We start from the raw sequence: 23092 nt of genomic DNA, 5'->3' as shown, positions 1-23092 counted from the left end.
GTGTCCGATATTTATATTAGAGTTTGATTATATTCTAATCGCATGTTGCATGGCCTCTTCGGGGGCAGCAATCCCAACAACAACAAAAGATCATATCCAGTACTCGAACGTTCTAAAATGTATAATTAAGAATAAAGAGATCTCAACTATCTCATCCAACTCACGTTGATCAATCCATAAATGTCAATGAATTCAGCAACAAAATAATATTATCAAAATCCCACACGTAAAAACAACCATTCATTAACTTGTTCCATTATTCTGGTCATGAAACTAGATGTATGGCAAATTATACCCCTAGGCCCTACCACCCACCCCTTTTTGGCGGATGTAGAGCCTGGTTGAGTAATTTATGACAACTTAATGACTTATGAATTCAATTGTTAAGATTATATACTTTGACTTGAAATCAATGTAGAAACTCATAGACTTTTAATTTTGAATCTGTCTCAGCCCATCCCTGAGTATATGAGCATAAATATCAATGGAAAAGAATCAAAATATAAAAATTAAAATTTTTAGGTTACGAATTGAATCTAATTTTTTACCTAAGTATAGTTTAATGATCCAACTCACTATTTGGTTTTCCTATCTATCAGGCAAAAATGTTGAATATGCATTGTTTAACTAAAGAAATGAAATGTTAGCAACAAAGCTCTTGTAGCTCAGTTGGTTAGAGCACCCGTTTAGTAAGCGGGAGGTCTTGAGTTCGACTCTCAACAAGAGCAAAAATATATTATGATGAAGTGTGTAACTGTGTATAATAATTATTAATTTTTTGTTGTTAATGTTGATGTATTAGTATTTGATGAAACATCTCACCTTTATAAAAATAAAATACTTGTTTTAAAAAAGTAATAAGTAATTTTAACTTTACAAAAACTTAACCAAGCAGGTTATTAAAATATGTTTTTCAATCTCTTTCGAAATTATTGTATAAATAAAGAAAAACTTCAAAATAAGTTATTTTCAATGTCATTGCAATTCGCTTGGTAGCATCTTGACCTCATCCAAATTTTGGGTTGATTCCTCTTTCATATAACCAAATAATATGATTCTTATTGAATTCACGTTTATTATTCTTAATAATTATTATCAAATTAACACATATTTTGTTTAATACTTCATGTGAGTATGTACTTATGTTGAGTATAATGTTGACCTCCTAATGAATCAATTCCAAAAAAATATTTAAATTAGTATTATTAGTAATTGACTTTATAGCTTTTTTTTCAATCGTATATAGTGCTTAATATTCATATATTATTGGGAAAATTGTATGAAATAACAAACTATTAATTCAAATTAAATGTTATAACCATAGTTTATTTTATTTGTAATTCGCAGCAAACATCCCTTTTTTGCTTTCTGATTCGGTATACAATTAGTCATTTTATACATATCGGTATAAAATGTGTTTGTGTTTGTCTATAACGAGGGAAAAGTGTATATACAAATATATATATGTTCGTCTTATACACTTATAATTATACAAATATAGATCTTATTATACGAATTACGATATTTAAATGAATTTATACAAAACTGAACAATTTGTATAAAATTGGATGTATTTAGCGAATTATACAAAATCAAAAGCTCCATAGCCAACATAAAATTTGCTATTGAGCGAATTATGCAAACTATAGCTATAACATATAAATATGATTTTTATGCTTGTTATATGTGAAAGTTGCTCTATATTATTCCCAAAAATAAAAATATGTTGAAGTCCACAAGGATGGGGCCATTGGAGCTATGTAAAAGGTCAAAATCGTAATTTGCTGAGCTGGACCCCAAAACCTGCGGAGGAATGTCGCCGTGGGTGTTAGCCACGTGTCCGGATCTCTGATTCTCCTTCCATTCGTGCGTTGCATGTCTTAAAAAGTTTTGTTCTTAATGGGCCAACATCATCCTCGTATTTCGTGTTTAATAAGAGGTTTCGAGTTTAATTTTTTTTTTTAAAAAATATGTTTGGAAAAAACAACTTAATTAAAGTATTTGTAGTTTTTAAAGATAATAATAAAATGGGGAAAAAATAACTCACCTTATAGAGAACTTCTAAAATGACGACAAATAATTATAACGACGAGAGTATATCAAAAGTCAAAATAATCAAAAACGATAAGTTGGTCATCCCCAAATTATATTTTTTTTCGCTAATCAAATACTTTGGATTGAACAAAATTCTAGCTCTTCAATTGTGGGGTGATGACAAATAAATAAATTGCATAATACGTGTATTCATATTTAATCAGACTTCAATACAAATATTGAATACTAAATACTATATTTTTTTAATTAGGAAAAACATAAGAAGTCAAGCAATATAGGTTGAAATCATGATCTCCATAACATCTTAATCATTGTTGTTAATAATTATTATTCCTAGAATCTCTAGGTACCAACAAATTTTGTATTTGTTGATGACCATATAGCTGAAATATATATCATCAATTGTTAGAAAGCATAATATCTGTAGATTAATGCATAATCTTTGATAGTCTAATCATTGTTCTTAAAAAAATTAAGCTTAAGTTTCAATAATTAACTCGAGTTTTGCAACTATGTTGCTAAAAAGGGTTATGGCACCAAAAGAACTGCCTTAGAATAGGGACGACGTCAAAACAATGGCGAAACTATATTATTGCAAGGATGGTCAAATGAATGTTCATTGCTGAAAAATTATACTATATAGATATATCTTAAAAGAATGAACACTCTCAAAATAACTAATTGCATGAATCATTTCTGAAGTTTGAACTCCATGGATCACGAAACTCCAACAAATAGATCCACCTGTCAAAATCTTCGAGCTCCTGGACAAGGGTCATGTTTGGATCAATTTGCACTCTCCTTGAGCACTTGAACTATTCCATCGAGTATTCTTCGACTGTTTCATTGGGTTTCTGCATCACTATAAGTACCAAATAATTCTATTCACTAGAACTTTGATAGATGGGAAGAAATTTTCTCTATAGAGATTTAAACTCAATTTTGTCATGATTTCTCCCACTTTATTTGTGAGTTCTGACTAACAAATGATCATATTCATAAATGATAGATCGAAAAGGGCAGACAAAAAATTTTCACATGGCTAAAGTGCTAATGAAACCTCATGCATTGCCTCAGTATCCTTACAAGACAAGAAAATTTAGAAAAAGCAACATACTCTTGAGATTAGGAACGTCAATCTATCCAAGGAAATTCATGATCACCAAATGGAGCACTAAATTGCTGAGAATAAAGTCTGCATAAGCACGCTCTGGTGGTAAATCCTGCAATAGTAATGAAATATAAGGCAACAACAACAACAACATAGCCGGTGTAATCCCATCCCATCAAGTGGGGTTTGGGGAGGGGTGGGTGTATGCAGACCTTACCCCTACCTCGTGGAGGTAAGAGAGGTTGTTTCCAAGCAGATGAAATATAAGACGTCGAGAATAAATGACATATGTTGCCATAAGTAACAATTTAAAAAGAACAAAGCAACAACATAGCCACTAGCTCCTCTTTTCGCTTCAAAATTATCCATTTACATGAGGAAAAAACATGAGCATTGTTATTAGAAGCTCAAGGTGAGAAGGTCATACACTCATTTGCTAATGTGAAACTAAAGTTTCTCCATTTCAAGTACAAGTAGATGGTCCTCAAGAGAAACTGAGAAATCTTACCTTAAATTCCTTGTTTTCTTTGTTTACTTGAATTCGGAGACAAACTGCAACAGAAATACCAATCAATCAATTGAACTCAACATTTTCCAAAGATGAAGTGTATGGCAGAGAACAATTAGCTAACCAGCAAGGACTGCAGTGCCTATACAAGAGAGTACCCCAGAGAGAAAAGAGTTGAATGGGAAGGACCCAACAATAGCCATGTAAACCACCTGATAAAGTGAAAAACACTTGTCAACCATCCCCATTTTGGGTAAACCGAGCAAGATGATATCTTAATTTCAAAAACACAATTAATTCTTAATTCTATAGGGGCAAGCAGTAAAAATGCTGAAAGGCTCTCCACACAGACGTGAAGTAGCGGAGAAACTCTAATGCACAGGCAAACTGCTCTGTTCTGAAAATGGCATGGTATCTATGGCCTTCCCGAAGAAGAGAAAGTATTTTAAGTCATAAACACAACCTAATAGCACATCATTCTTTGTTCCAATTTTTTTGTGAACTCCACATGGACTAGAACGGAGAATGATGGTATAGAGAAAAAGGTGGTGATTCACATGAAAGAAGGACTCAGTGTTTGCTTGGAAACAAAAAATAAATTATTATGTCAAAATTCTTAAGAAATAAAAGATGAAAAAGATGTTACAACTTTTATGAAATAGGTGGAAGAGGAAAGTCCCTTTTCTTAATTTAAAAATCTCGACGAACTATTTTAGCTATGGGGAGGTAAAGATTCTTTTGATTCTATTGTAATTGGGGCTCTGTGGGTGGGGGTAGGCGCTGGACTGTATCTTGACAACAACTGTGTTAGCATTCTTGTTGGGATTGAGATTATTTATCCATGTGGAAGGAGAGCAGTTGGAATTGAACTGTTGCCAGGCATAAGTTGGCAGATTGTGAAGGTGCTTTAAAAAACTGTTCCGAGTGTTTCAATTGAAACATTCTGCCAGAGACATCGGTCCATGCATGACCCATCAGATGTAGCACCCTTGTAATAAACAGCGTAAAGAGATAGCCTAAGTGCATGAGGTTTCAAATGATCTGTTCTCAAGGAATGAGTGGTGGAGATGGTGCACATGACCCATTTGACAGCAACTCATCTGGTGGCGGTGCTGGTAGTAGCAGAGGCTAAAGATTAAAAGAGATAGGTTGATACCTGCCTCTTTTTGAGGTTCTCTGGAGAAGCTCTCACTTTTACGGCTTTACGCTATTTGTTCTGCCGATATTTCAAGGGCAAAGGATCTAAACCAAGTGATTTAACAAATTGTTCTGTCTGTCTCAATTGAAGTATTCTTCCAGAGACATCAGTCTATCCATGATCCTTCACATGCAGCACCATTGTAATGAGTGCAATGGCTTTGTGATGAATGTAAGGGCACTAGTGAGACCATCCCACAATGTAAAGGTGAAAGCTGTGCAAGAGTATTGGTGGTGGAGGTCGTTATGGAGAAGGTTATGATGAATAGACAAAAGATAGCATTCCTAAGCGAGTCTAATAATGCACTAAAATAATCACTGGAGACATCATTTTGTCTTACAATAGGAAGGCAAGTCTCCACCCTCAAGTGTAAGCACAAGGTAGATTTCTTTATACATCATAGCCTGACCTTGGCTGATGCCCAATTGCTTTTCTAGTCCATATTAACTCGCAGATGGATTGTTCATTAAATCCCAACCAGGAGAAGTTGTGAATTCTGATGAATTTAAGGCCATAAATCATGAAGGAACACCATATTGTACAGAGACCATTCATAAGGAAAAAGATGTTCATTTATTTTAGCATAGACTTCTCAGGACACATTGACTCTAGATTGCTGCAATAATCTTAAAACAATGTTGCTCCCAAGATCCAACACAAAATTTCAAATAAGGAACTGGATAAGTGCAAGTGACCCCATTGTGTGATGTGAGCACAGAAGAGGACTTGCTTCGGAAGCAATGGCAGGAAGCAGCGGTGTACACCTAAGATGAATATATTAATGGTGGTGTGTGGAGAGTCCATATCAAACATCGATAATCTGAGTCCTATTTTGGTTAAGGAGTTTCATAGAAGAAGTAACATTTTAGAATATTTCCTTGGTTCGACGATAGCTTTGCTAGGACAGAACGCTGCTTCTTCAGTACAAGAAAGATGACTAACTAATGATTTGGCTACTTTATTTATGCAAAATTTACTGTTTACAATTGCAAGATTGCTCGATAATGCAGAAAAGTTACAACATGATTAAAAAAAAAAAAACCTAAGTCAGACCGACAAGCAATCTAGACATCCACAATTAACCTTTTTTATCCAACTATTATTCCTTGTCGATTCTGTTGCACCTTCATCACAATCTTAGGGTATGAACTCATCATCGGGAATTAAATTCCTGTCATTAGCAATCTCTGACATGATTTAAGACTTTCCAATGCCAATTTAAACCTAAATCTAGTCAAACCATGCAATGCATGCCCTTACTCATTAATCCTCAACATGTAAATGCATAAAAAATTATCTCACTAAGAATTGCATTTCCCTCAAATTAAGCACATACTAAAACAAATAACCAAATAACTCCAATCCTTAACATGCACGAGGCGTGGGTCATCCAAATTAATCAAAACAAATAGGCATAATACATAAGGATACACTTAAACTTGTCTTCAACTGGCAAGCAAGTACTCCAACTTTGAGAGTGCAAATCTAGACACCTCAACTTGATCTCAACGGACAACTGAACATTCCAACTTATCGCCAATGATCATTTCTGTAAGTTAAGAGTGTTCAACTGACACATAATGGAACAAGTTGACGTATCTAGATGTGCATACTCAAAGTTGAAGTGTTTACCTACTGGTTGAGGTCAAGTTTAAGTGTTTGTTTATATATTACGCCAAACAAATAACATAGCAACAACATAAACTTACCAATGCATAGATATATAGCAGTAACATCAATAACATTGAACACAAGTATACAAAATAAATACATCTATATTACCTGAATTACGCCGGTAAAGAGGGAAAACAGTATATATACATCAATAATCTGTTGTGTAGAGGAAAACAAATACAAAAAGTCCATCAATAATCTCGCTAGCGTTACTATAAAGAATCGCTGATATAAAAGGAATCATACAACCGATTTCTCACTAATTTAGGATTTGAGATACATATATACATAGATCTAAAAGTACAGTATACAAAATCGGTAAACATATAGAGAGATTTTATACCTTGAGGTTAGTGGGAGTTGCAGTGTAAGCTGAGCGAAGAGAACGGAGAAGTGCTTCAGCATCTTTGATCGCTGAGGATTTCGCCATTTTTTTCTTCCTTGCGACCTCTATAGAGTGAGGATGAAGCTCTGTTATAATGCTAGTATTCTATGAGAGAATTATATTAAAAAATAATTAGTTATTAGTTTTATTGATCATTGAATTTTTATAAAATTATGTAGGTTTGTAAATTTATAACAATAAATATTTATTTATAAAAAGAAAATATAAAGACATGTAGTTTATTAATATGATGTGTTAAAATGTTTTGATATCTTGATTATAAAATATGATTCTCATTTGTAAGATGTATAAGAATTTGAAAATATTTTTGTAACTTTTGAAATTTTCATGTTTATGTGGGAAAATAAAACTTTAAAAAAAGTCAAATTGCATGTTTAAATAAACATTTAATTTTAAATTAATATGATTTCAAATTATGATTCAATACTGCATGCTCAAATGGAGCTTTAGTTTAAATACCATGTTTATTTTTATTGTTACTTAGTTTGAATATGATTGTGAAATTGATTTGGTGTTTACTTTGTTGCCTCCCCCTCCTTATTTTGTCTTTACTTATTATTTAATAATTTTATGTTATTCTTTATTGTAACTTTTTATAACAATTCTTTCTTATACCCTACCTTTTTTGTTGATTTATTCTTCAAATTATTGATGCATAGCATTATATAATAATTAAAATAAATCAATTAAAACATTATATTTCTTAAAATAATACAATATGATATGATACAACACACTACAATATAATAAGACAAATTATGAAATCATATGTAACAATAACTCAAACGAAGTGAAGTTTGTTTCGAAATATTTTCTCATGAGTGATTATCAAGAAAAATCATAAAAGAAATTGTCAAATAAATCCTTAATTTATTTGCCAATTACCAACTACATGATGGCTTGGTAATCAAGCAATCCGTTACGTGGGTGTCACCTCCAAATTTCTTATACTTTTCATAAATATTATATTACTCTTTTGACTTATTTTAAAGTAAAAATTAATTTTACCTTAAAATAATGAATCACATATTTTTAACTAAGGAATTTTCATTTGACTCCAATTTAGTTGAGAAAATAAATAAATGTACACCTTGATATAAATATTTTTATAATATCCTATTTACATATTATGATAAGTAATATTTCTTATGTTCAAGATTTTAGATCTCATAAAAATATTTACATGTTAATAGTTATAAAATTGTGTCTAAAAAATCTAGTCACTCACCTCGCATAAGTATTAAAAAGTGAAAAAATATTCTTATCCATTATTAAATACTTATTAGTTTTGTATCTGAATTCTGAAATATATGAAAAAAATATGTAACTTTATAAAAAATGATAGAGACTCAAAACAAAGGAATAATAAGGTGAATGGAAATCAATATTCTTCAAATTTTGAAAAATCATAGTTTATGTTCAATAAGTAGGAATCGATCGATATATCGACTTTTATAATTTATTGTTATTATCTTTGTTTCATAATTTTCAAATTAAAGAAAAAATAACAAGTCTAAATATGATGTATGTTTTGAACCTTTTTATGAGTACTATTAAATCGTTGAAACGGAATGTAATTTGCTTAGAAGGATGTTATATTGAAAAGACGATCAGAATGACTCTAAATCTCCATAGTAAATTTATTTCTAAAGAAAAAGTTATCAATAGTTTATTTATCACGTTCAAATAACATAAATATTTACTTGTAGATCTTATACATTTCGTGTGAATTTATTTTCTTATTTAATTTTTACATACAAAGTCAAAACAAGAGGAGCTTTCATGTAAAAATGCTGAATAATCTCTTCATATCAATAGACTAACAATATTGAAAACATCTCTCTAACAGTAGGTGTGTTGGTTTTTCAAAGCCCATTTGCCCTTTTCCAATCCACCGTAAACATCTCTCATATAATAGGTGTGTCAATTTTTCAAAGTTCATTTACCTTTTTCCAATCCATCGTATTATTTATGAAATATTGTACGAACTTTTAGAGTTAAAATTTTATACCCTCCAAAAATATTATACATAAATATGCTATTATTCGAATTTGATCATAATTAACATATGCATCCCTTAATTTTAGATGTGTATAAATAAATAATTAAATTTGTATATATGCTTGTTTAATATGACAATTTATATCTTTCATATATAATACACGTAAAACACATATATCTATTTATTCAAATACATATAAATTTACGTATTTATCACTTGTGCATAACTAAAATTAAGATATAATACCAATCAAAATACACATATACATGATATACTTATCATATAAAATTAGTACAAATAAAAAATAAATAACTCTCGATATTTTAACTGTATCACAAATTGAGATCGAAAAGAAAATAATAATAAGGAAAAATTGTATGAACTAACAAACTATTAATTCAAATTAAATGCTATAGTCATAGTTTATTTTATTTGTAATTCGCAACAAACATCCCATTTTTTGGCAATCTGATTCGGTATACAATTAGCCATTTTATACATTTCGGTATAAAATATATAAAATGCGTTTGTGTTTATATAAAGCTAGAGAAAAGTGTATATACAAATACAAATACATTTATTTTCGTCATATACACTTATAATTATATAAATACAGATCTTATTAAACATATTACAATGTATAAATGAATTTATACAAAAATGAACAATTTGTATAAAATTAAATATATTTAGCGAATTATACAAATCAAAAGCTCTATAACAAACGTAAAATTTGTTATGAAGCACAATTATATAAATTATAACTATAACATATAAATATATTTGTTATATGTGAATGTTGCTCTAATAATAATAATTTGATGAATAAACATCGGTCTTATCCTTTTGAACACACAAAACACGTGGGACCCATATCGAAATTATTTGTAGCAACACGCAGATTCATTGAGTCGGTGAATGTAACCGCCAAACTCCGGGTTCGGGCTGTTATTCGGGCTTAAAAGGCCCGATTAATTGCGCCGACCGATTACCGACATTACCCTTCTTTAAAACGCAAAATAACAAGAATATTACAGTCGGTCTCGGTCCATTGGATAGCTTGGAGGGCATCTTCGTCCACCTAAATATCTTTGATCTCTGCGCATACAAGGAGGAGAAGACTTGGTAAATTTTTTTGGGCCGACTTAGGGTTTGACATTCACCACCACCACTCGTTGCTTGCAGGAGAAGGAGGAGGAGGCTGAAAAATCATTATCCGTCGACTTCTCTTCATCGATCCTTGTAGTAATCGATCGTTGATCTGTGTAACAATTTCAGTTTTTTTTTATTAATGTAAGTAATCTAATGGCTAATTTAATATATACGAATACATGTGTAGAGATTATCATGTATATTGCTTAATTATATGTGTATGTGTGTGTTTGGTGTGGATTTTAGTGTATATGATGTTGTTTTTGTTTAAGGTGAAAGCTATCTTATTTTGTTCATGTAAGGTGTAATTGTGTTAGTCAACCCTTGGATTTTGTTGATAAAACTGGTGATTGATGTTTCTGAAATTGGAATATCTAACTGGCGTTGGAAATAGGAGAATTTTAATCTATATGATGTATTTTTTGGGTAAATATAGCATGTTTTATTGTGATGTTAGTGGAAGCTTTGTTATTTTGTTCATGTAGTTTTAATTGTGTTGTTGAACACTTGGAATTTGTAGGAAAAAACTGATTTTGTTAGTAAATATTAAATATATCATGTATTATTGTAGTAATGGTGGAAGCTATCTTATTTTGTTCATGTAGCTGTAATTGTGTTATTGAACACGTGGAATTTGTCGAAAAAAACTGGTGACTGATGATTCACATTCCTGAAATTGGAACAATATCTAATTGGCGTTGGAAATAAGAAAAAATTAGGGTAACTTGTATTTGTAAATTGCTCAATTCCCAATGGTGACAAAAAAATACTAGGTGATTCTTCCCATGTGTCCTAGCCTTGGTGGATAGAGTTACCTTGTACATGTTGCTGGTGGTGGGAGGTGGTAGGTATCTCGTGGAATTAGCTGAGGGGAGCGAAAGTTGGCTCAGACACCAAAGTCATAAAAACCATTTTTTTTTTTTGCTGAATTGTTTAGATGTCTTGTAACTTATGAATCTTTTTGTACGTTACCTGGAAATAACATCTGATTTACTTGTCGTGTAGTGGTGTTTGATATCATTAGGTATGTTAGGTCATTTATGTTTATATTGTTGATTAGGAGATTAATTGAGAGCTTCTCTTTTGTATACGTTCTTGAGCATGCCATGTAGTTGTAATTGTGTTATTGAACACAGAATTTATCGAAAAACTAGTGAATGATGATTCACGTTGCCAAAATTGGTTATATTCTCTCCTAACTGGCATTATAGAAGTATTCAGGGTACTTGCAATTTGCTGAATTTGTTTAAAAGTTCTGTAACTTGCGATTTTTTAATATGTTATCTGGAATTAAAAATCAGTTTTTACTTATTCGTGCAGTGAGTTTTATGTCATTGGTGGCGTTAGTTCCTTGAGCTTTTATTGTTGATTAGGAAATCAGTTGAGAGCTGCTCTTGGATGCATTTTTTGAGCTGTTGTGATCAGTTCATCACTGGTAATCTTATCTCATTTCCTCTTTATGTTTTTTTTCCCCACCTATTATACATATACACACCATCAGATTATGATCATTATGTCTTTTTCCCTGTCTACTTGATTTGTTTTCTTCACACTAAGGTTAATTTTTGTGTTCTACCACTAGGCTGTCTTGAATTCTATCAAAAAAGGGATTGTGATTTTCTTTTTGATTTTCTTGATGTGTTCGCATGGGAGTAGAGGCATTGCTGTATTAATATCTTCAAAATGGTTGGAAGGTCTGGAGGGTTTTCTTTTTTTCTGTTGAATCTTTCGGTGTGTCAATTTTACACTTTGGGCTATTTTGTTAGATTATATTTGATGCACATACCTACTGGATCTTATTACTTAAGTTTGATTTCTTTTATCACATGCCAGACTCCATGTCAATGGCATTTAGCACGTAGATGAATCCTATGTGCGCTAAAACAGAAGTTCTTACTTCATTTTCCCAATGAACTGAGATATTAGGAATTGCATGTGTCAGGTTTTTAAAAAATTAACGATGTGTAGTGCATGTGAGCGGGGATAGGGTGGGCATACAAGCAAAAAGACTGATCGAACAGAAATTTTCAGTTTTGGTTGTCAAAAAACAGAAATTTTCAGTTTTGTTCCCCCTTTAAAATCGGATGTGCAAGTTTCCTTTCACCCGGCTCAAGTTGGTACATGTCTTTCCAGTTTTTTTTTTTTTGGGTCAGTTAACAGTTGGTATTTTTTCATTTAATAATTTTGGTTCTTTGGTTTGGTTTAAATTTTATACCGACAAACCGAAGTTTTCTAAAAGAACTTTTGGGCTCCTTAAATTGTACTTAGCTTTGCCTTATAACCCAAAACCGAATCTCATTCTGAAGAAGCCCAAACCTCCAAGTCCAAGTCAAACTATTGCTATTGATGTTACCCGTTTCAAAAAAAAGAAGAAGTCAAAACTGTTGCTATTGCTGGTTGCCTGCTCTGTGCCTTACCATTCGGCCATCATTGTGACCCACAATCTTATGTTGTCTCTCAATCTCTTCCCAGTTACTAAGGTTATATCATGTGTGTATTGGATTTTCAGTTCTGTTCGTTTGCTGTGGTGATAAAATTTAGCGAACATAGCACTCAAATTTGTGTTTTATTTTAGCGAAATTGCAGTGTATGCTGATAGATTATATTAAACTCTTAAATCATTCAAAAAGAATAATCAATGGTCAATTTAATCACTTTCCACAAACCATGTCATTTCTCTGTGTTGTGGGGTTAAGATTAATTGTAGATCGTTTAAGTCGTCCATAAGCTTGTTTGATTTTCATATTATTTGGCATTTTATCAGGTACATGTTTTTCATTTCAGTTTCTTTATTTTCAAACTTCAAACAGCTTATGATCATGAATTTATAAGAAAAACAGATTAAGTAGTTTTTCACCTTTTAGTTTCTTGGGGCTTTTATTGCCTCAAAATTCTTAGTTTTCTTCGTCAAGATTTCCCTAGAAACTGAAGTGAATGTATTTTGTATTTGGCTTGAAGTTACATGTCATTGCTATGCAATTTCTATGAAGAGAGAGAGAACAAAGAAGCTTCTATATATTACCTAAGATCTATTTGACTTGGAGTAAATCCTTTTCTCATAAAAGTACTTTCTGGACTTTTTTTTGTCGCTGTCTGAAAAAAAGGCCAATTTGACTGGCCCAAAACCAAAAAACTGGTACGTTCAGTTCGGTTTGGGTGAACCACAATTGTGAAAAACCAAACCGTACTTCTACAAAACTGAACTGAACCGACTGACACCCATTCTTGAGTGGAGACATCTTATTGTTAAGTTGAAAGCTCTCTTTCTTTTAATGGTGAAACTGTAAGGGTGAGAGATCCGGTTGTTTTGTTCATGAAGTTGTAAATTGTGTTATTTACTTGTGGAACTTGTCGAACAAAATGATTCACGCTCTACAAGTTGGTATGTTCTCTCCCAACTGGTGTAAAAAAGGGTATTTCTAAATTGCTGATTTTGTAGGTGTTCTGTATCAACGTTTTGTACATCATCTGGAAATAATATATGTTTTACTTATTGTGCAGTGGAGTTTATATTGTTAATAAGGGCGCTAGTTTCTTTAGCTTTTATTGCCGATTAAGAGATCAATTGAGAACTGCTCTTGGATGCATTTTTGGGCGTGGTATGTTATGAAAAGTTCGTCACTGGTAATCTTACCCAACTTCCTTTCATTTTTTTTTCAAATTATTATGCAACTTTATAGCTTGTAATATTTCATATGCTGTTTTTTGGTTAGTAATATGTTATTTGTAGTTTCTAGATCTCCTTGTATCAATTTCAGAAGGCTAATTTGTCCACTTCCAGTTTGACTAGAAAATTTGTCATGTTGATCTTTGAAAAAGCTAGACATATTTAGATGGAGGGACTATGTTTCATTTAGTTATGAATTATGTTGGATGCAATCTTATGTGCTATCTAATGGTTATTGTTTTGATTTTTTCAGGTTTATCAACTTTTATCAATGGCATGGATGCGGTCTCTCTGAGGCGAAACTGAGGCCGGTTTGTATATAACTGTTATCTTTGAACCTTTGGCTTTAAACCAGTGGATAGGGATTGATCCTGTAGGTAAAAATGGAAACAAAATTCGAAAAGGTATTGGATAGAAGCCGGAACATTGTTGTTGACTTGAAGAGAAAGCGGGAAGCTCGATGCGAGACCCATCTCTCTGGGGCTACCCACATGATATTGCCAGTTCGACCCTTGCTGAACTCTTCAATCCGCCCGCTTGGAAAGCGGACGAAGCTGAATGGATCAAGAAGCAGGTGTGGTGGCTACGAATTTCACCAAAAAGAATCTCTACTTAGATATTATCTTAATTTTAGGAGAAGTGGGCTTCCACAACGTTTGATGTACTATCAGAACAGTCAATGGACTGATTTCCCTGAGAACATTGTGTCAATGGCTAAGCAAGATCTCCGGATAAAGAAATCTGCAACGGAGGTGGTGTTCAATGGTAATAACTATGTGCTAGATTTCTTCCATATGATGCTGTTGGACCTGAAGTCAGGTATGCAGCAACCTATTGCATGGATTGATGAAGCAGGCAAGTGCTTTTTCCCAGAAGTCTTTGCTTATTGCGATGAACTGCATGAGCGTTGTCACTGTGAAGACAATGACTGCGTAGATGTGGCTTCTGAGACAGAGGGATCCAATGATCTGGAGTTGCGACTGGAGATTGAAGTTAATGGGGAAGATATATCAAGTTCGAAGGAATCTAGTGGAGAGTCCAATGCTAATGTTGGGCAAGTGAACTTTTTTCATGAACCTGCAGCAAAAAATCGCATTGCAAAAGTTGGTGATAATCATGTCAGAATATCAGATACAAAAGCCAAGGACAACTCTGTGGAAAGTTATCAAATGGTGGAAAATGCTGTCGGCAGGTATGACTCTAAGTGGGAACATATGGACCCTGAAGCTGTGAGTGAGATGTTCCTCAAGGGTATCAGTTCAGCTGCAAGTGCAAATATTATTGAATTGCAACGTATTTCAAGTGCTTTCATGGAAGTTCGAAAGGAACTCTTTCAAAAGCAGGTGGAAATTACGAGGAAGCATCGTGGGGATGCCCTTCTTAGTTATGCTTGGCTTCCTTCTTCTAAAGGAATGATTAAGAGTATTATGAAGTATGGGCTTGCTAATTATTATCCATCCAGAACCAACTCCAGTTATGGCATTGGTGTTCATCTTTTCCCTGCTAATTGTAGTGAGATCAGGTAGTGTTGTTTCCACCTTTTGATTTTCAGTCAAACTGAATTTTTGTGCAATATGGACAAAGTTGAAGGAGGACATTGCAGGTGCATTTTAGAAATAAGTTCTTTGGTTGGTAGAACGTGTAATGATACGTCAGCTATGTTTTTCTGAAAATAGTGGGGTAGTGACAACATTCATAAACCTCAGGGGGGGGGGTTGTCTGAAACTTCCGTATAGTTTTGCTGGTAAAATGGGCTGAATGCTTGTTGTATTGTATGCCTCTGCCTTACATGCTATGCTGATACAGATTTTGAAAAGTAGGAGCAGTCTTAAACTTATTGATTTCATTTTTTGTTTAGTCAATTTATAATTTCCCTAGTGTTTATCATCAATAATAGAGGAATATCAATCAAGTTTGTCAGTTACTGGTTTCTGGTTTTTTCTTTTCGTATGGTACCTGTCCATTTTCCTGAATGATTATTTGTTTGAATTTTCACAGAAGATCCTTCTTGTTGGTATTCCGGTTTTTAATACTAGACTAGATTGGTTTTGGTCCAGTCAGTGTTAATGATCTCCGACATTATTCTATCCATTTAATTGATTCCTTGGTGCTTGTCAAATGTACAAACCTGGCTTGTAAAAGATGCAAACAATGACCTGTGTTATGTGCTGATATAACCGTGTTCAAGTAATTTCATAAGGTTTTAGAGGAATTTCATGTACACAGTCGGTATTCCATGCTAGCCTTGTGTCATTATTTTGTCTTGACATTCCACTTGTTATAGTTGTCTTGGTGATGTTTGATAAGATGTTCTTTGATCCTTAAAGGAGTTTGTTTTATTTGGTCGCTTCTCCTTGTTGCTTTGAATTTTAGGCCTTCTGTGGCTGACCTGTGCCATTATCACATTTTTTTTGTCGATTTGTTTGTTCTCATTATGAAGTTTACTGATGTTGCTGCTTTCATCTTCTTTACAGTGCAAAGTATTCTGATGTTGATGAAAATGATGTACAATACATGATATTATGCCGTGTAATAATGGGAAACATGGAACTGGTTTGTCCTGGATCAAAGCAGTTCCATCCCAGTAGTGAGGATTTCGATAATGGTGTTGATAGCGTTGAAAATCCGAAGTGTTATGTAGTCTGGACTATGAATATGAGTACACATATATTTCCAGAATATGTCGTCAGTTTCAAGTTCCCTCCTGATTCTGAAGGTGACTATTTAAGTCCGTCTATGGTTACTGTTTTCAATTGTCAACAGAAAGTTGTTCCCCTTAGTTACACTTGAGTTAGATGTTCATGAACAGTCTCTTAAATAATCCTACAATTTAAAGGCTGCCAAAGGAGGGACATATTTTTCATTTTTGCAGAAAAGGAAGCAAAAGATAATCCCAACTTTATTTGAGTATTCAAACCCCCTTCCAACTTTTAAATCATCAAGTCCATGCCCATTTCATAAATTAATGGATATGGATTACAAACAATAAATATAATTTTGCTAATTATTTAGTTGATTGTTCAGTAGTGTTATGGCATTTGTCTTTGTTATTCTGTGTCTTGTTAATCCTGTTTAGACACTTACTAGGATTAACCTTAGCGCCATGGTATTTTTTCTTTCATGTACTACTTTTTCTTCATGTTGTACTGAATTTTGTGTCAAGATTGATTCTTAATGTGTTAATCTCTATATGTTGGGTGGTGGATGATTGGAAACTGAGGTAATGCGACATAATCTAAATGTTTTTAAAATTTGGGAGGGATTGCAAATTTGATCAATATTAAGAAGAGAATTTGATTTTGAGAGTTTGAAGGTGATCATGTCTGTGGCCTCTGCTCTATACTTATCATGTTGATCAGTTGTGGGATCTTCTATTTTCAGGGTCCTGATTCAACTTAGACCTGCCTACATGTTGGATGCATATATCCAGTTTCTTCTTCCTTTTTTTGTCCTGCCATCCTCACTGTACTTTTCATCTTCTGTGTGGTGTTGTACAAATAAATCACGGGCCCATCTCTTTCGGATTTTAAATTTGAGGAACACTTGATAGATATTGTCTTAAGTCTTGCAAAGTAAGATAGCAGTTGAATTGTCTTCACCATGTTTATCTTTACAGGATATCTCGTTGGAAACAAGAGCCCAAATGTCTCTGCTGTCACTAGTTGTCAGGGCCCTGTGGATCAGGTACCGGCAGATACACTTCCTGCTGTCTTGGTGAGTCTATTGACATTTATAGGTGTGTCGACTTGGGCAGATTTTGTTTTTTGGTTTTCATTTAACAAAAGATGGGAGATTGGAGGATGTTTTTTGGATATGAAACAAGTGTGAAGGATAATATGAAACAAGTGTGAAATTGTTTAGCAGATGAGGCAGTAGAACTAGGTTTTTTATGAACACTTTTTGATGGTGTCCAGCATGTCCTTAATGCTGAGGAATACACATTTACCAATTTAAAAAAAAGGTTTTTTATCAATGTTGAGGGGAGTCGAGCTACAGAGGAGGTCTTCCAAGACCACTCCATGAATTTCTCGGCAAGATGAGTGTGTGTTGAGGCCTGAAATTCTCATCCTACAGTGGACATGATTTTGCAAATATTAGCTCCTCAAATCATCTCCCTAAACAACACTGAGGTTTCTATTTCTTAATCGCATGATAGTTCCCTAGGGGACACAGTTGATGCCATAGGCATTGCCTTAGTGCTACCTTGGGTACTTAAGAATGTGTTTTGCGCATGCAATCACAGAATAAATGCTGCCACTGAGCATCTGCATTAGCTGCTGGAATGATTGTTAGTTCAGTAAACATGCATATAAACCTCTTATTTTTAGCTGACAACATATTCAAACTTGCCTTCTGCAGGGTGTAGTACAACATTTCTTTAGATCTTGAACTCGGTTTCAAAAAATAGCTGATACTTAAGTTGTTAGTTTCTTCACGCAGCTTCCCAAAACTTGGACTGTTATGTAGTTAGGAATAGGTATATTATAGTGTGAGGTTTTGGGACATATCTTTTTTTTTTTTTCCCTTCAAATTTTGGACTACTCAGCCTCATCCAGTGAGCTTGACTTTTGAACCAAACTGTGGAGAGGGAGTGGATGCCGTGCTAGTATGACAATTCTGCATCTTCAGCAACACAGTCATTCTCTCATTTTAGTGCTCCTCATTAATTTGGTGGAGATCCTTTCAGCTAACAATTACTCTATGTTCCTTTATAGGGAAGTGATTGCTATCAGAATTCACTAGGCTTGGCCTCAAAAAAGGCTTCGAGGACTCCGAAGTCCCCTTGGATGCCATTCCCCATGTTGTTTGCAGCAATTTCAAGGAAAGTGCGTCAAGAGGATATGAACCTTGTTTGTAGCAATTATGAGTTATTCAAGGTATATACAATTGCATCTGTTAAAGGCCTTGTTTTTCTAGAAAAAAGTCAAATAGTTGCTGGATAGCTTGAATTGTTACTTTGATAATTTTCCTCTCTTGTGTTCATGACTTCGTGTATTATGGCATTTGGCAGGGCAAGAAGATAAACAGGGATGAATTTGTCCGAAAGTTGAGGTTGATCGTAGGGGACACTTTGTTAAGGTCCACTATAACTAGTCTTCAGTGCCAGGTATGCTCTTCGCTTTTTTCTAAGAAAACAGGTGCTACTGAGCTAGCTTGTCAATGCTTCATTCATAATATCATACCCGTATGTCCAAGATTTTTCTCTATGTTGATTTCCAATTGTTCAGTTACATTTTTGTCAGAGAGACAGGCTTCAACACAATCTTTGATAAAATGTTCTTTCTTTGGGTCCAAACTAGTAGCGATTTCTGTAACGTTGCACATTTTGTCTTTCCAAATTGCGTTGTTAAGTGTTTACATTCATTGAGGGAAGGTGGTGTTGTTGTCTGCGTACTTGAACAATCCTTAATTATGAGCTAGCCTAGCTTTTGGGTTGGGTTACGGTTGAGGTTCATTTTCTTTGCATGCTATCAGAGGCGGATCCGACCCTCTTTTCGGTTCACAAATGTTAGGCCTCCATGTTATGTTGTTTCACACCAATGTCTAATATCGGTTGATGTTGAGGATCTTAGTCCAAGTCTTTACCAGCTTCCACAAAATCCTAGGTTTTTGTGGGCTTTATTATTGCCTCAGTTTTTTATAAGCTAAATAGTTTTATTAATGGAAGGGAAATCCCCGTATACAAATAGTATACCAAAATTTAGAGCAATCTAGACCAAAATATGTATCTCTCTGGCTACCAATCATCTATACAAACAAGTGCCTCATGGGTACATCCCCCAAAAACTAGAGATTGGAGGCAACTGCTAACATGTACGAAATCGTTCTCAATCTCCTCAGACGCTCTCCTATTCCTCTCCCTCCAAACAACCTACATAATTGATAGTGGAACTATATCCCATGCCTTGTGACAAACAAAATCATTCTTGATCTTCATTATTCTGAAAGGTCAGCTATATTGCCTCCTTAACTGTTCTGGGCATGACCCAATGTACTTCAACCAGTTCATTCAACCAGTTCAGGGCCCTTCCCTCCACAGGGGTGTAGTTACTTGACAATGTAATAGTAAGTGGTGCACATCTTCTTCTTAACATCTTCACTATAGCCAAACTCTCTATGTGAATGTTACTTCTTTAAATGTTCACAAATATTAAAAAGAATGTTGTCAAATATTTGATATTAACAACATTAGACAATCAGCAATAAAATAGATTTAACAAATTAACGTTGATGAGTCTGTACATTTTATGAGGTATAGTTATATTTTGGAACTGTTAATGAGGTACAATGATTGTAATAGCCATTTATTAAATTGGTGTGGTGTTATGACTTATGCTATAAATCATGTGAATTATTGCTTTACTGTAAGCAAATTACTCTCTAACTCTTGCACAATATTTCCATTTTAACATTGAATATATTTATTTAATTTTATGAGGTATAATTGTTATACATTGATTCAAGAAAGGGGTGCGATTTTATGCTATAGTAAGATGTGAAATACTACTAGTCCGGCCGGGGGGGAGGGGGGGGGGAGTGAAATGGAATGCTTTCTCCTTATTTGTCTTGGACAATCTTCACCTGATGAGCTAGCTCTTGTGGGTTGAGTTTTGATTTATTTCCATTTTCTTTACCTGCCCAATCCTTTATCTAAATCTATGCAACTCTTAGTGGTGCTCCGTAACATTTTTCTCTCTTCCAGTTTTTTTGGGAAGTGGCAAGTACTTCTGATGTTAGAAGTACTAAGAGAGTGCTGTATGACAAAAAAGGGAGAGGAAAAGTACTATCGAAAAAGAGCTAGTAGCATAAAGGGATGAGCACCCGCTCTATGCTGTATGAAAGATTCTATGAACTGTAGCAAGGGCTCAACACTTGTTTGCCCATTCCAATTTCCACTAAAAGGACATCAGAAGTATACAGTAATATAATTTTCAGTATGGAGGACCACAACTCCTTCAAAAAACATTGCTTTCGTTAGATTTTAGAATCCCCATCTGCTTTCCAGTAAAAACAACGTTCTTCTGCCCCTTCCATACAGACTCTTTTGCCCCTACTGTACCAACTTATCCTCACAGTTATTTGGCTCTTCAAAAGATGATAGGATACTGAGACATTTCTGCCACTCTAAGCATTCACAATCATGAAGTACCTTCAAAATTTTAAATTCCAACCATTGCCTTCCCTGCCCTGTGTGCTAGACTGTTAATATCCTGCACTATGCTTGAACAAGAGGGGAATTGGTTTTTTAATGGAGCGTGTCCAATCCACAAATCATGCCAAAATTGAAATCTTCTTCTATTGACAATTTTGATGTTAATGTTCTGTGAAAACTAAGGCCAGGATGCCCTATTATTTCTCCATATACCATACCCATGTGGAGTTCCATTTTGGTGTGCCTTTCATTATAGGCCGCCCCTATTCATTATAACATTTCTCCATATCGTTGCCTGAGCCTTAAACATTGAACTTACGTAACCAGGATATGATATAGTGGTCAATGAAGTGGTTGTTACCTTCTCAAAAAAATAAAAATAAAAAATAATGGTCAATAAAGTGGGTTGTGAATCCATTTAAGCGAAGTCTTGGTGGACAAAGGTACTTGTACATGTGCTTGTCTGGTGGGAGGTAGTAGGTGCCCCGTGTCATTAGTGAAGATGTGCACAAGCCACAAACTGCGCCCAGACAACGGTTATAAAAACAAAACCAATTTTGTTTGATACGTAATCCCCACTTCTGTTACTAAAAATAAAATTATAGTGTTCCAGTTGACCAAGTTGAAAGGCTGACCTTCTTTGCTGCCTTGACACAAGAAATCTCCTCAATTTGTCCAATTTTCTCCACTTCCAAAGGTATTGGAAACAATGGCATGATGTATGTAGATATAAAATCCAGGACACAATCCATTCTCTCCTCAGTCTCAGTATAAAGTTTCTCATTTAGCTCGATTCTTTCTTTTCATTTACTCTGGTTCTTCCTTGATATTTGCATTCACTTCTATCTTGTCAATGTGGTTGCATCTTCTGTTTGCATTGGGCATCTTCTGGAAGAATTCAGTGTTCCTATCACCCTGTTTCAACCATAAACATCTAGATTTTTGCCACCATTCACTATATCTAGTCAATGTTGAATTTCCTATATACGATTTTGGATCTGATAAATTTTGATTTTTGTGTTGGTATATGTAGTATTTGAGAACTATAAGCTGTCTGTTTTGAAAATTAAAATGATAATATTCTTGTGTTGTGTTACTTTTGTCATTTTATTGGATTGCTACCTCTCCTAATAAAGGCTTGAGAACTAAAACGAGAAGTCAAACGTGGGAAATATTTATAGAAGAGACGGAGCAATAATACATTGGTGAATTTGTTGTTTTAAAATGTGTATGGTTCTGGCTTGGTTAAAGGCGGTTGAATTTATATGGCGAGTATAGCTGGATATTCTATTGTTATTTTTGGATGATGTGAATATTATATTATATTGTGATCATTTGAGATTCAGGATACTGAAGAAAGTAACTATGAATTATAAACCCTTTATGTCCTGGTACTCCATGCCCTTGGATGATGAGTAGTTATCCGCAATATACGTGGATAAAGACCTCAGCTAACATGTGAAGTGCCTAATAGTGGTGCATATTTCAGTTCTACGCTGTGAATTGAAGTTGAAAGGAGTTAAATGTTTCATCTTTATGCAATTATGCATATTTTGTTCTCATTGATTAGAAATTTAGAATTTACTTGGCGAGCTGGGCATGTTACTTGGTGGAGTTTTCTGTTTCGTTGTTCTTTCTTTTTAAAACTTTTCTTGTGAACCCCACTTGTTTGGGGACTACACTGGGTATGTTTTGAAAATTTTCTTTGGTGCTCTTTGGCAGGTACCACCTAAATCAATGGAAATGGTCACTGTAAAGCAAGAACAGGAGAGTATCTGCCTGGAGTGATGGTGTCTCTTTTATTTTGTTGCTTTTATGAATAAACTGTTTTTGCTTAGCTATAGGAACTGAATAGTTGGACGTATCTATTACTTTTTATTTGAATATGTGATATGAGGTAGCTTGATACTCTGGAGAAATATGATGAGAGTTTAGTTTTCACCTGTCCAGAACTTCCGGATTTGGTCGCTGAAGTAAGTGCCTACGGAGTTGCAGCCTCCAGGTTACAGTGTCTTCTATATCTAGCGGGTAGCTCTGATGCATAAAGTTGGTTATACATAGTTCATCCTGAATTTGCTTGCTACAGTTGTGACAATGTATTAAGAATTGTGGTTTTATGCAATCTTATGTACACATGGTGTTTTTTATGCCATTTTTTTTATATGC

At 34.0% G+C, this 23092-nt stretch overlaps 2 protein-coding genes and 1 non-coding gene across 3 annotated transcripts; 2 read left to right on the top strand and 1 right to left on the bottom strand.

The window, feature by feature from the left end:
- Positions 1-654: 654 nt before the first annotated feature.
- On the top strand, positions 655-728 carry TRNAT-AGU (transfer RNA threonine (anticodon AGU)). Its single transcript has one exon. It is a non-coding gene; the product is annotated as a tRNA-Thr (tRNA).
- Positions 729-3172: 2444 nt separating this feature from the next.
- Positions 3173-6976, bottom strand: LOC125814484 (dolichyl-diphosphooligosaccharide--protein glycosyltransferase subunit DAD1-like). Its single transcript, XM_049493940.1, has 4 exons — positions 6890-6976; positions 3799-3886; positions 3675-3718; positions 3173-3278 (listed from the first exon to the last, which is right to left on the bottom strand). The coding sequence occupies exons 1-4, from the start codon at positions 6974-6976 to the stop codon at positions 3195-3197; spliced, it is 303 nt and encodes a 100-aa protein (XP_049349897.1). The 3' UTR covers positions 3173-3194.
- A 6610-nt stretch (positions 6977-13586) lies between these two features.
- LOC125814451 (inactive poly [ADP-ribose] polymerase RCD1-like) lies at positions 13587-23086 on the top strand. Its single transcript, XM_049493896.1, has 7 exons — positions 13587-13730; positions 14027-15295; positions 16248-16489; positions 17390-17487; positions 18489-18650; positions 18785-18880; positions 22649-23086. Exons 2-7 carry the CDS (start codon positions 14157-14159, stop codon positions 22712-22714), a joined length of 1803 nt encoding a protein of 600 aa, XP_049349853.1. The 5' UTR covers positions 13587-13730; positions 14027-14156; the 3' UTR covers positions 22715-23086.
- Positions 23087-23092: the final 6 nt, after the last annotated feature.

The sequence above is a fragment of the Solanum verrucosum genome, unplaced genomic scaffold, assembly GCF_900185275.1.
Source record: "Solanum verrucosum unplaced genomic scaffold, falcon-dt-bn FXZP01000268.1, whole genome shotgun sequence".
Classification (NCBI taxonomy): domain Eukaryota; kingdom Viridiplantae; phylum Streptophyta; class Magnoliopsida; order Solanales; family Solanaceae; genus Solanum; species Solanum verrucosum.
The sequence above is the reverse complement of the archived record's forward strand: the minus strand, read 5'-3'. Positions and strand labels throughout refer to the sequence as shown.

Coding starts and splice junctions, on each gene's coding strand:
- LOC125814484 (XM_049493940.1), bottom strand. CDS start 6,976: ATGGCGAAATCCTCAGCGATCAAAGATGCTGAAGCACTTCTCCGTTCT. Junction 3,887..6,889: donor CAACTCCCACTAACCTCAAG/GTATAAAATCTC, acceptor TCACTTTATCAG/GTGGTTTACATGGCTATTGT. Junction 3,279..3,674: donor AAGAAAACAAGGAATTTAAG/GTAAGATTTCTC, acceptor TTACTATTGCAG/GATTTACCACCAGAGCGTGC.
- LOC125814451 (XM_049493896.1), top strand. CDS start 14,157: ATGGAAACAAAATTCGAAAAGGTATTGGATAGAAGCCGGAACATTGTT. Junction 18,651..18,784: donor GCAATTATGAGTTATTCAAG/GTATATACAATT, acceptor GGCATTTGGCAG/GGCAAGAAGATAAACAGGGA. Junction 18,881..22,648: donor TAACTAGTCTTCAGTGCCAG/GTATGCTCTTCG, acceptor GCTCTTTGGCAG/GTACCACCTAAATCAATGGA.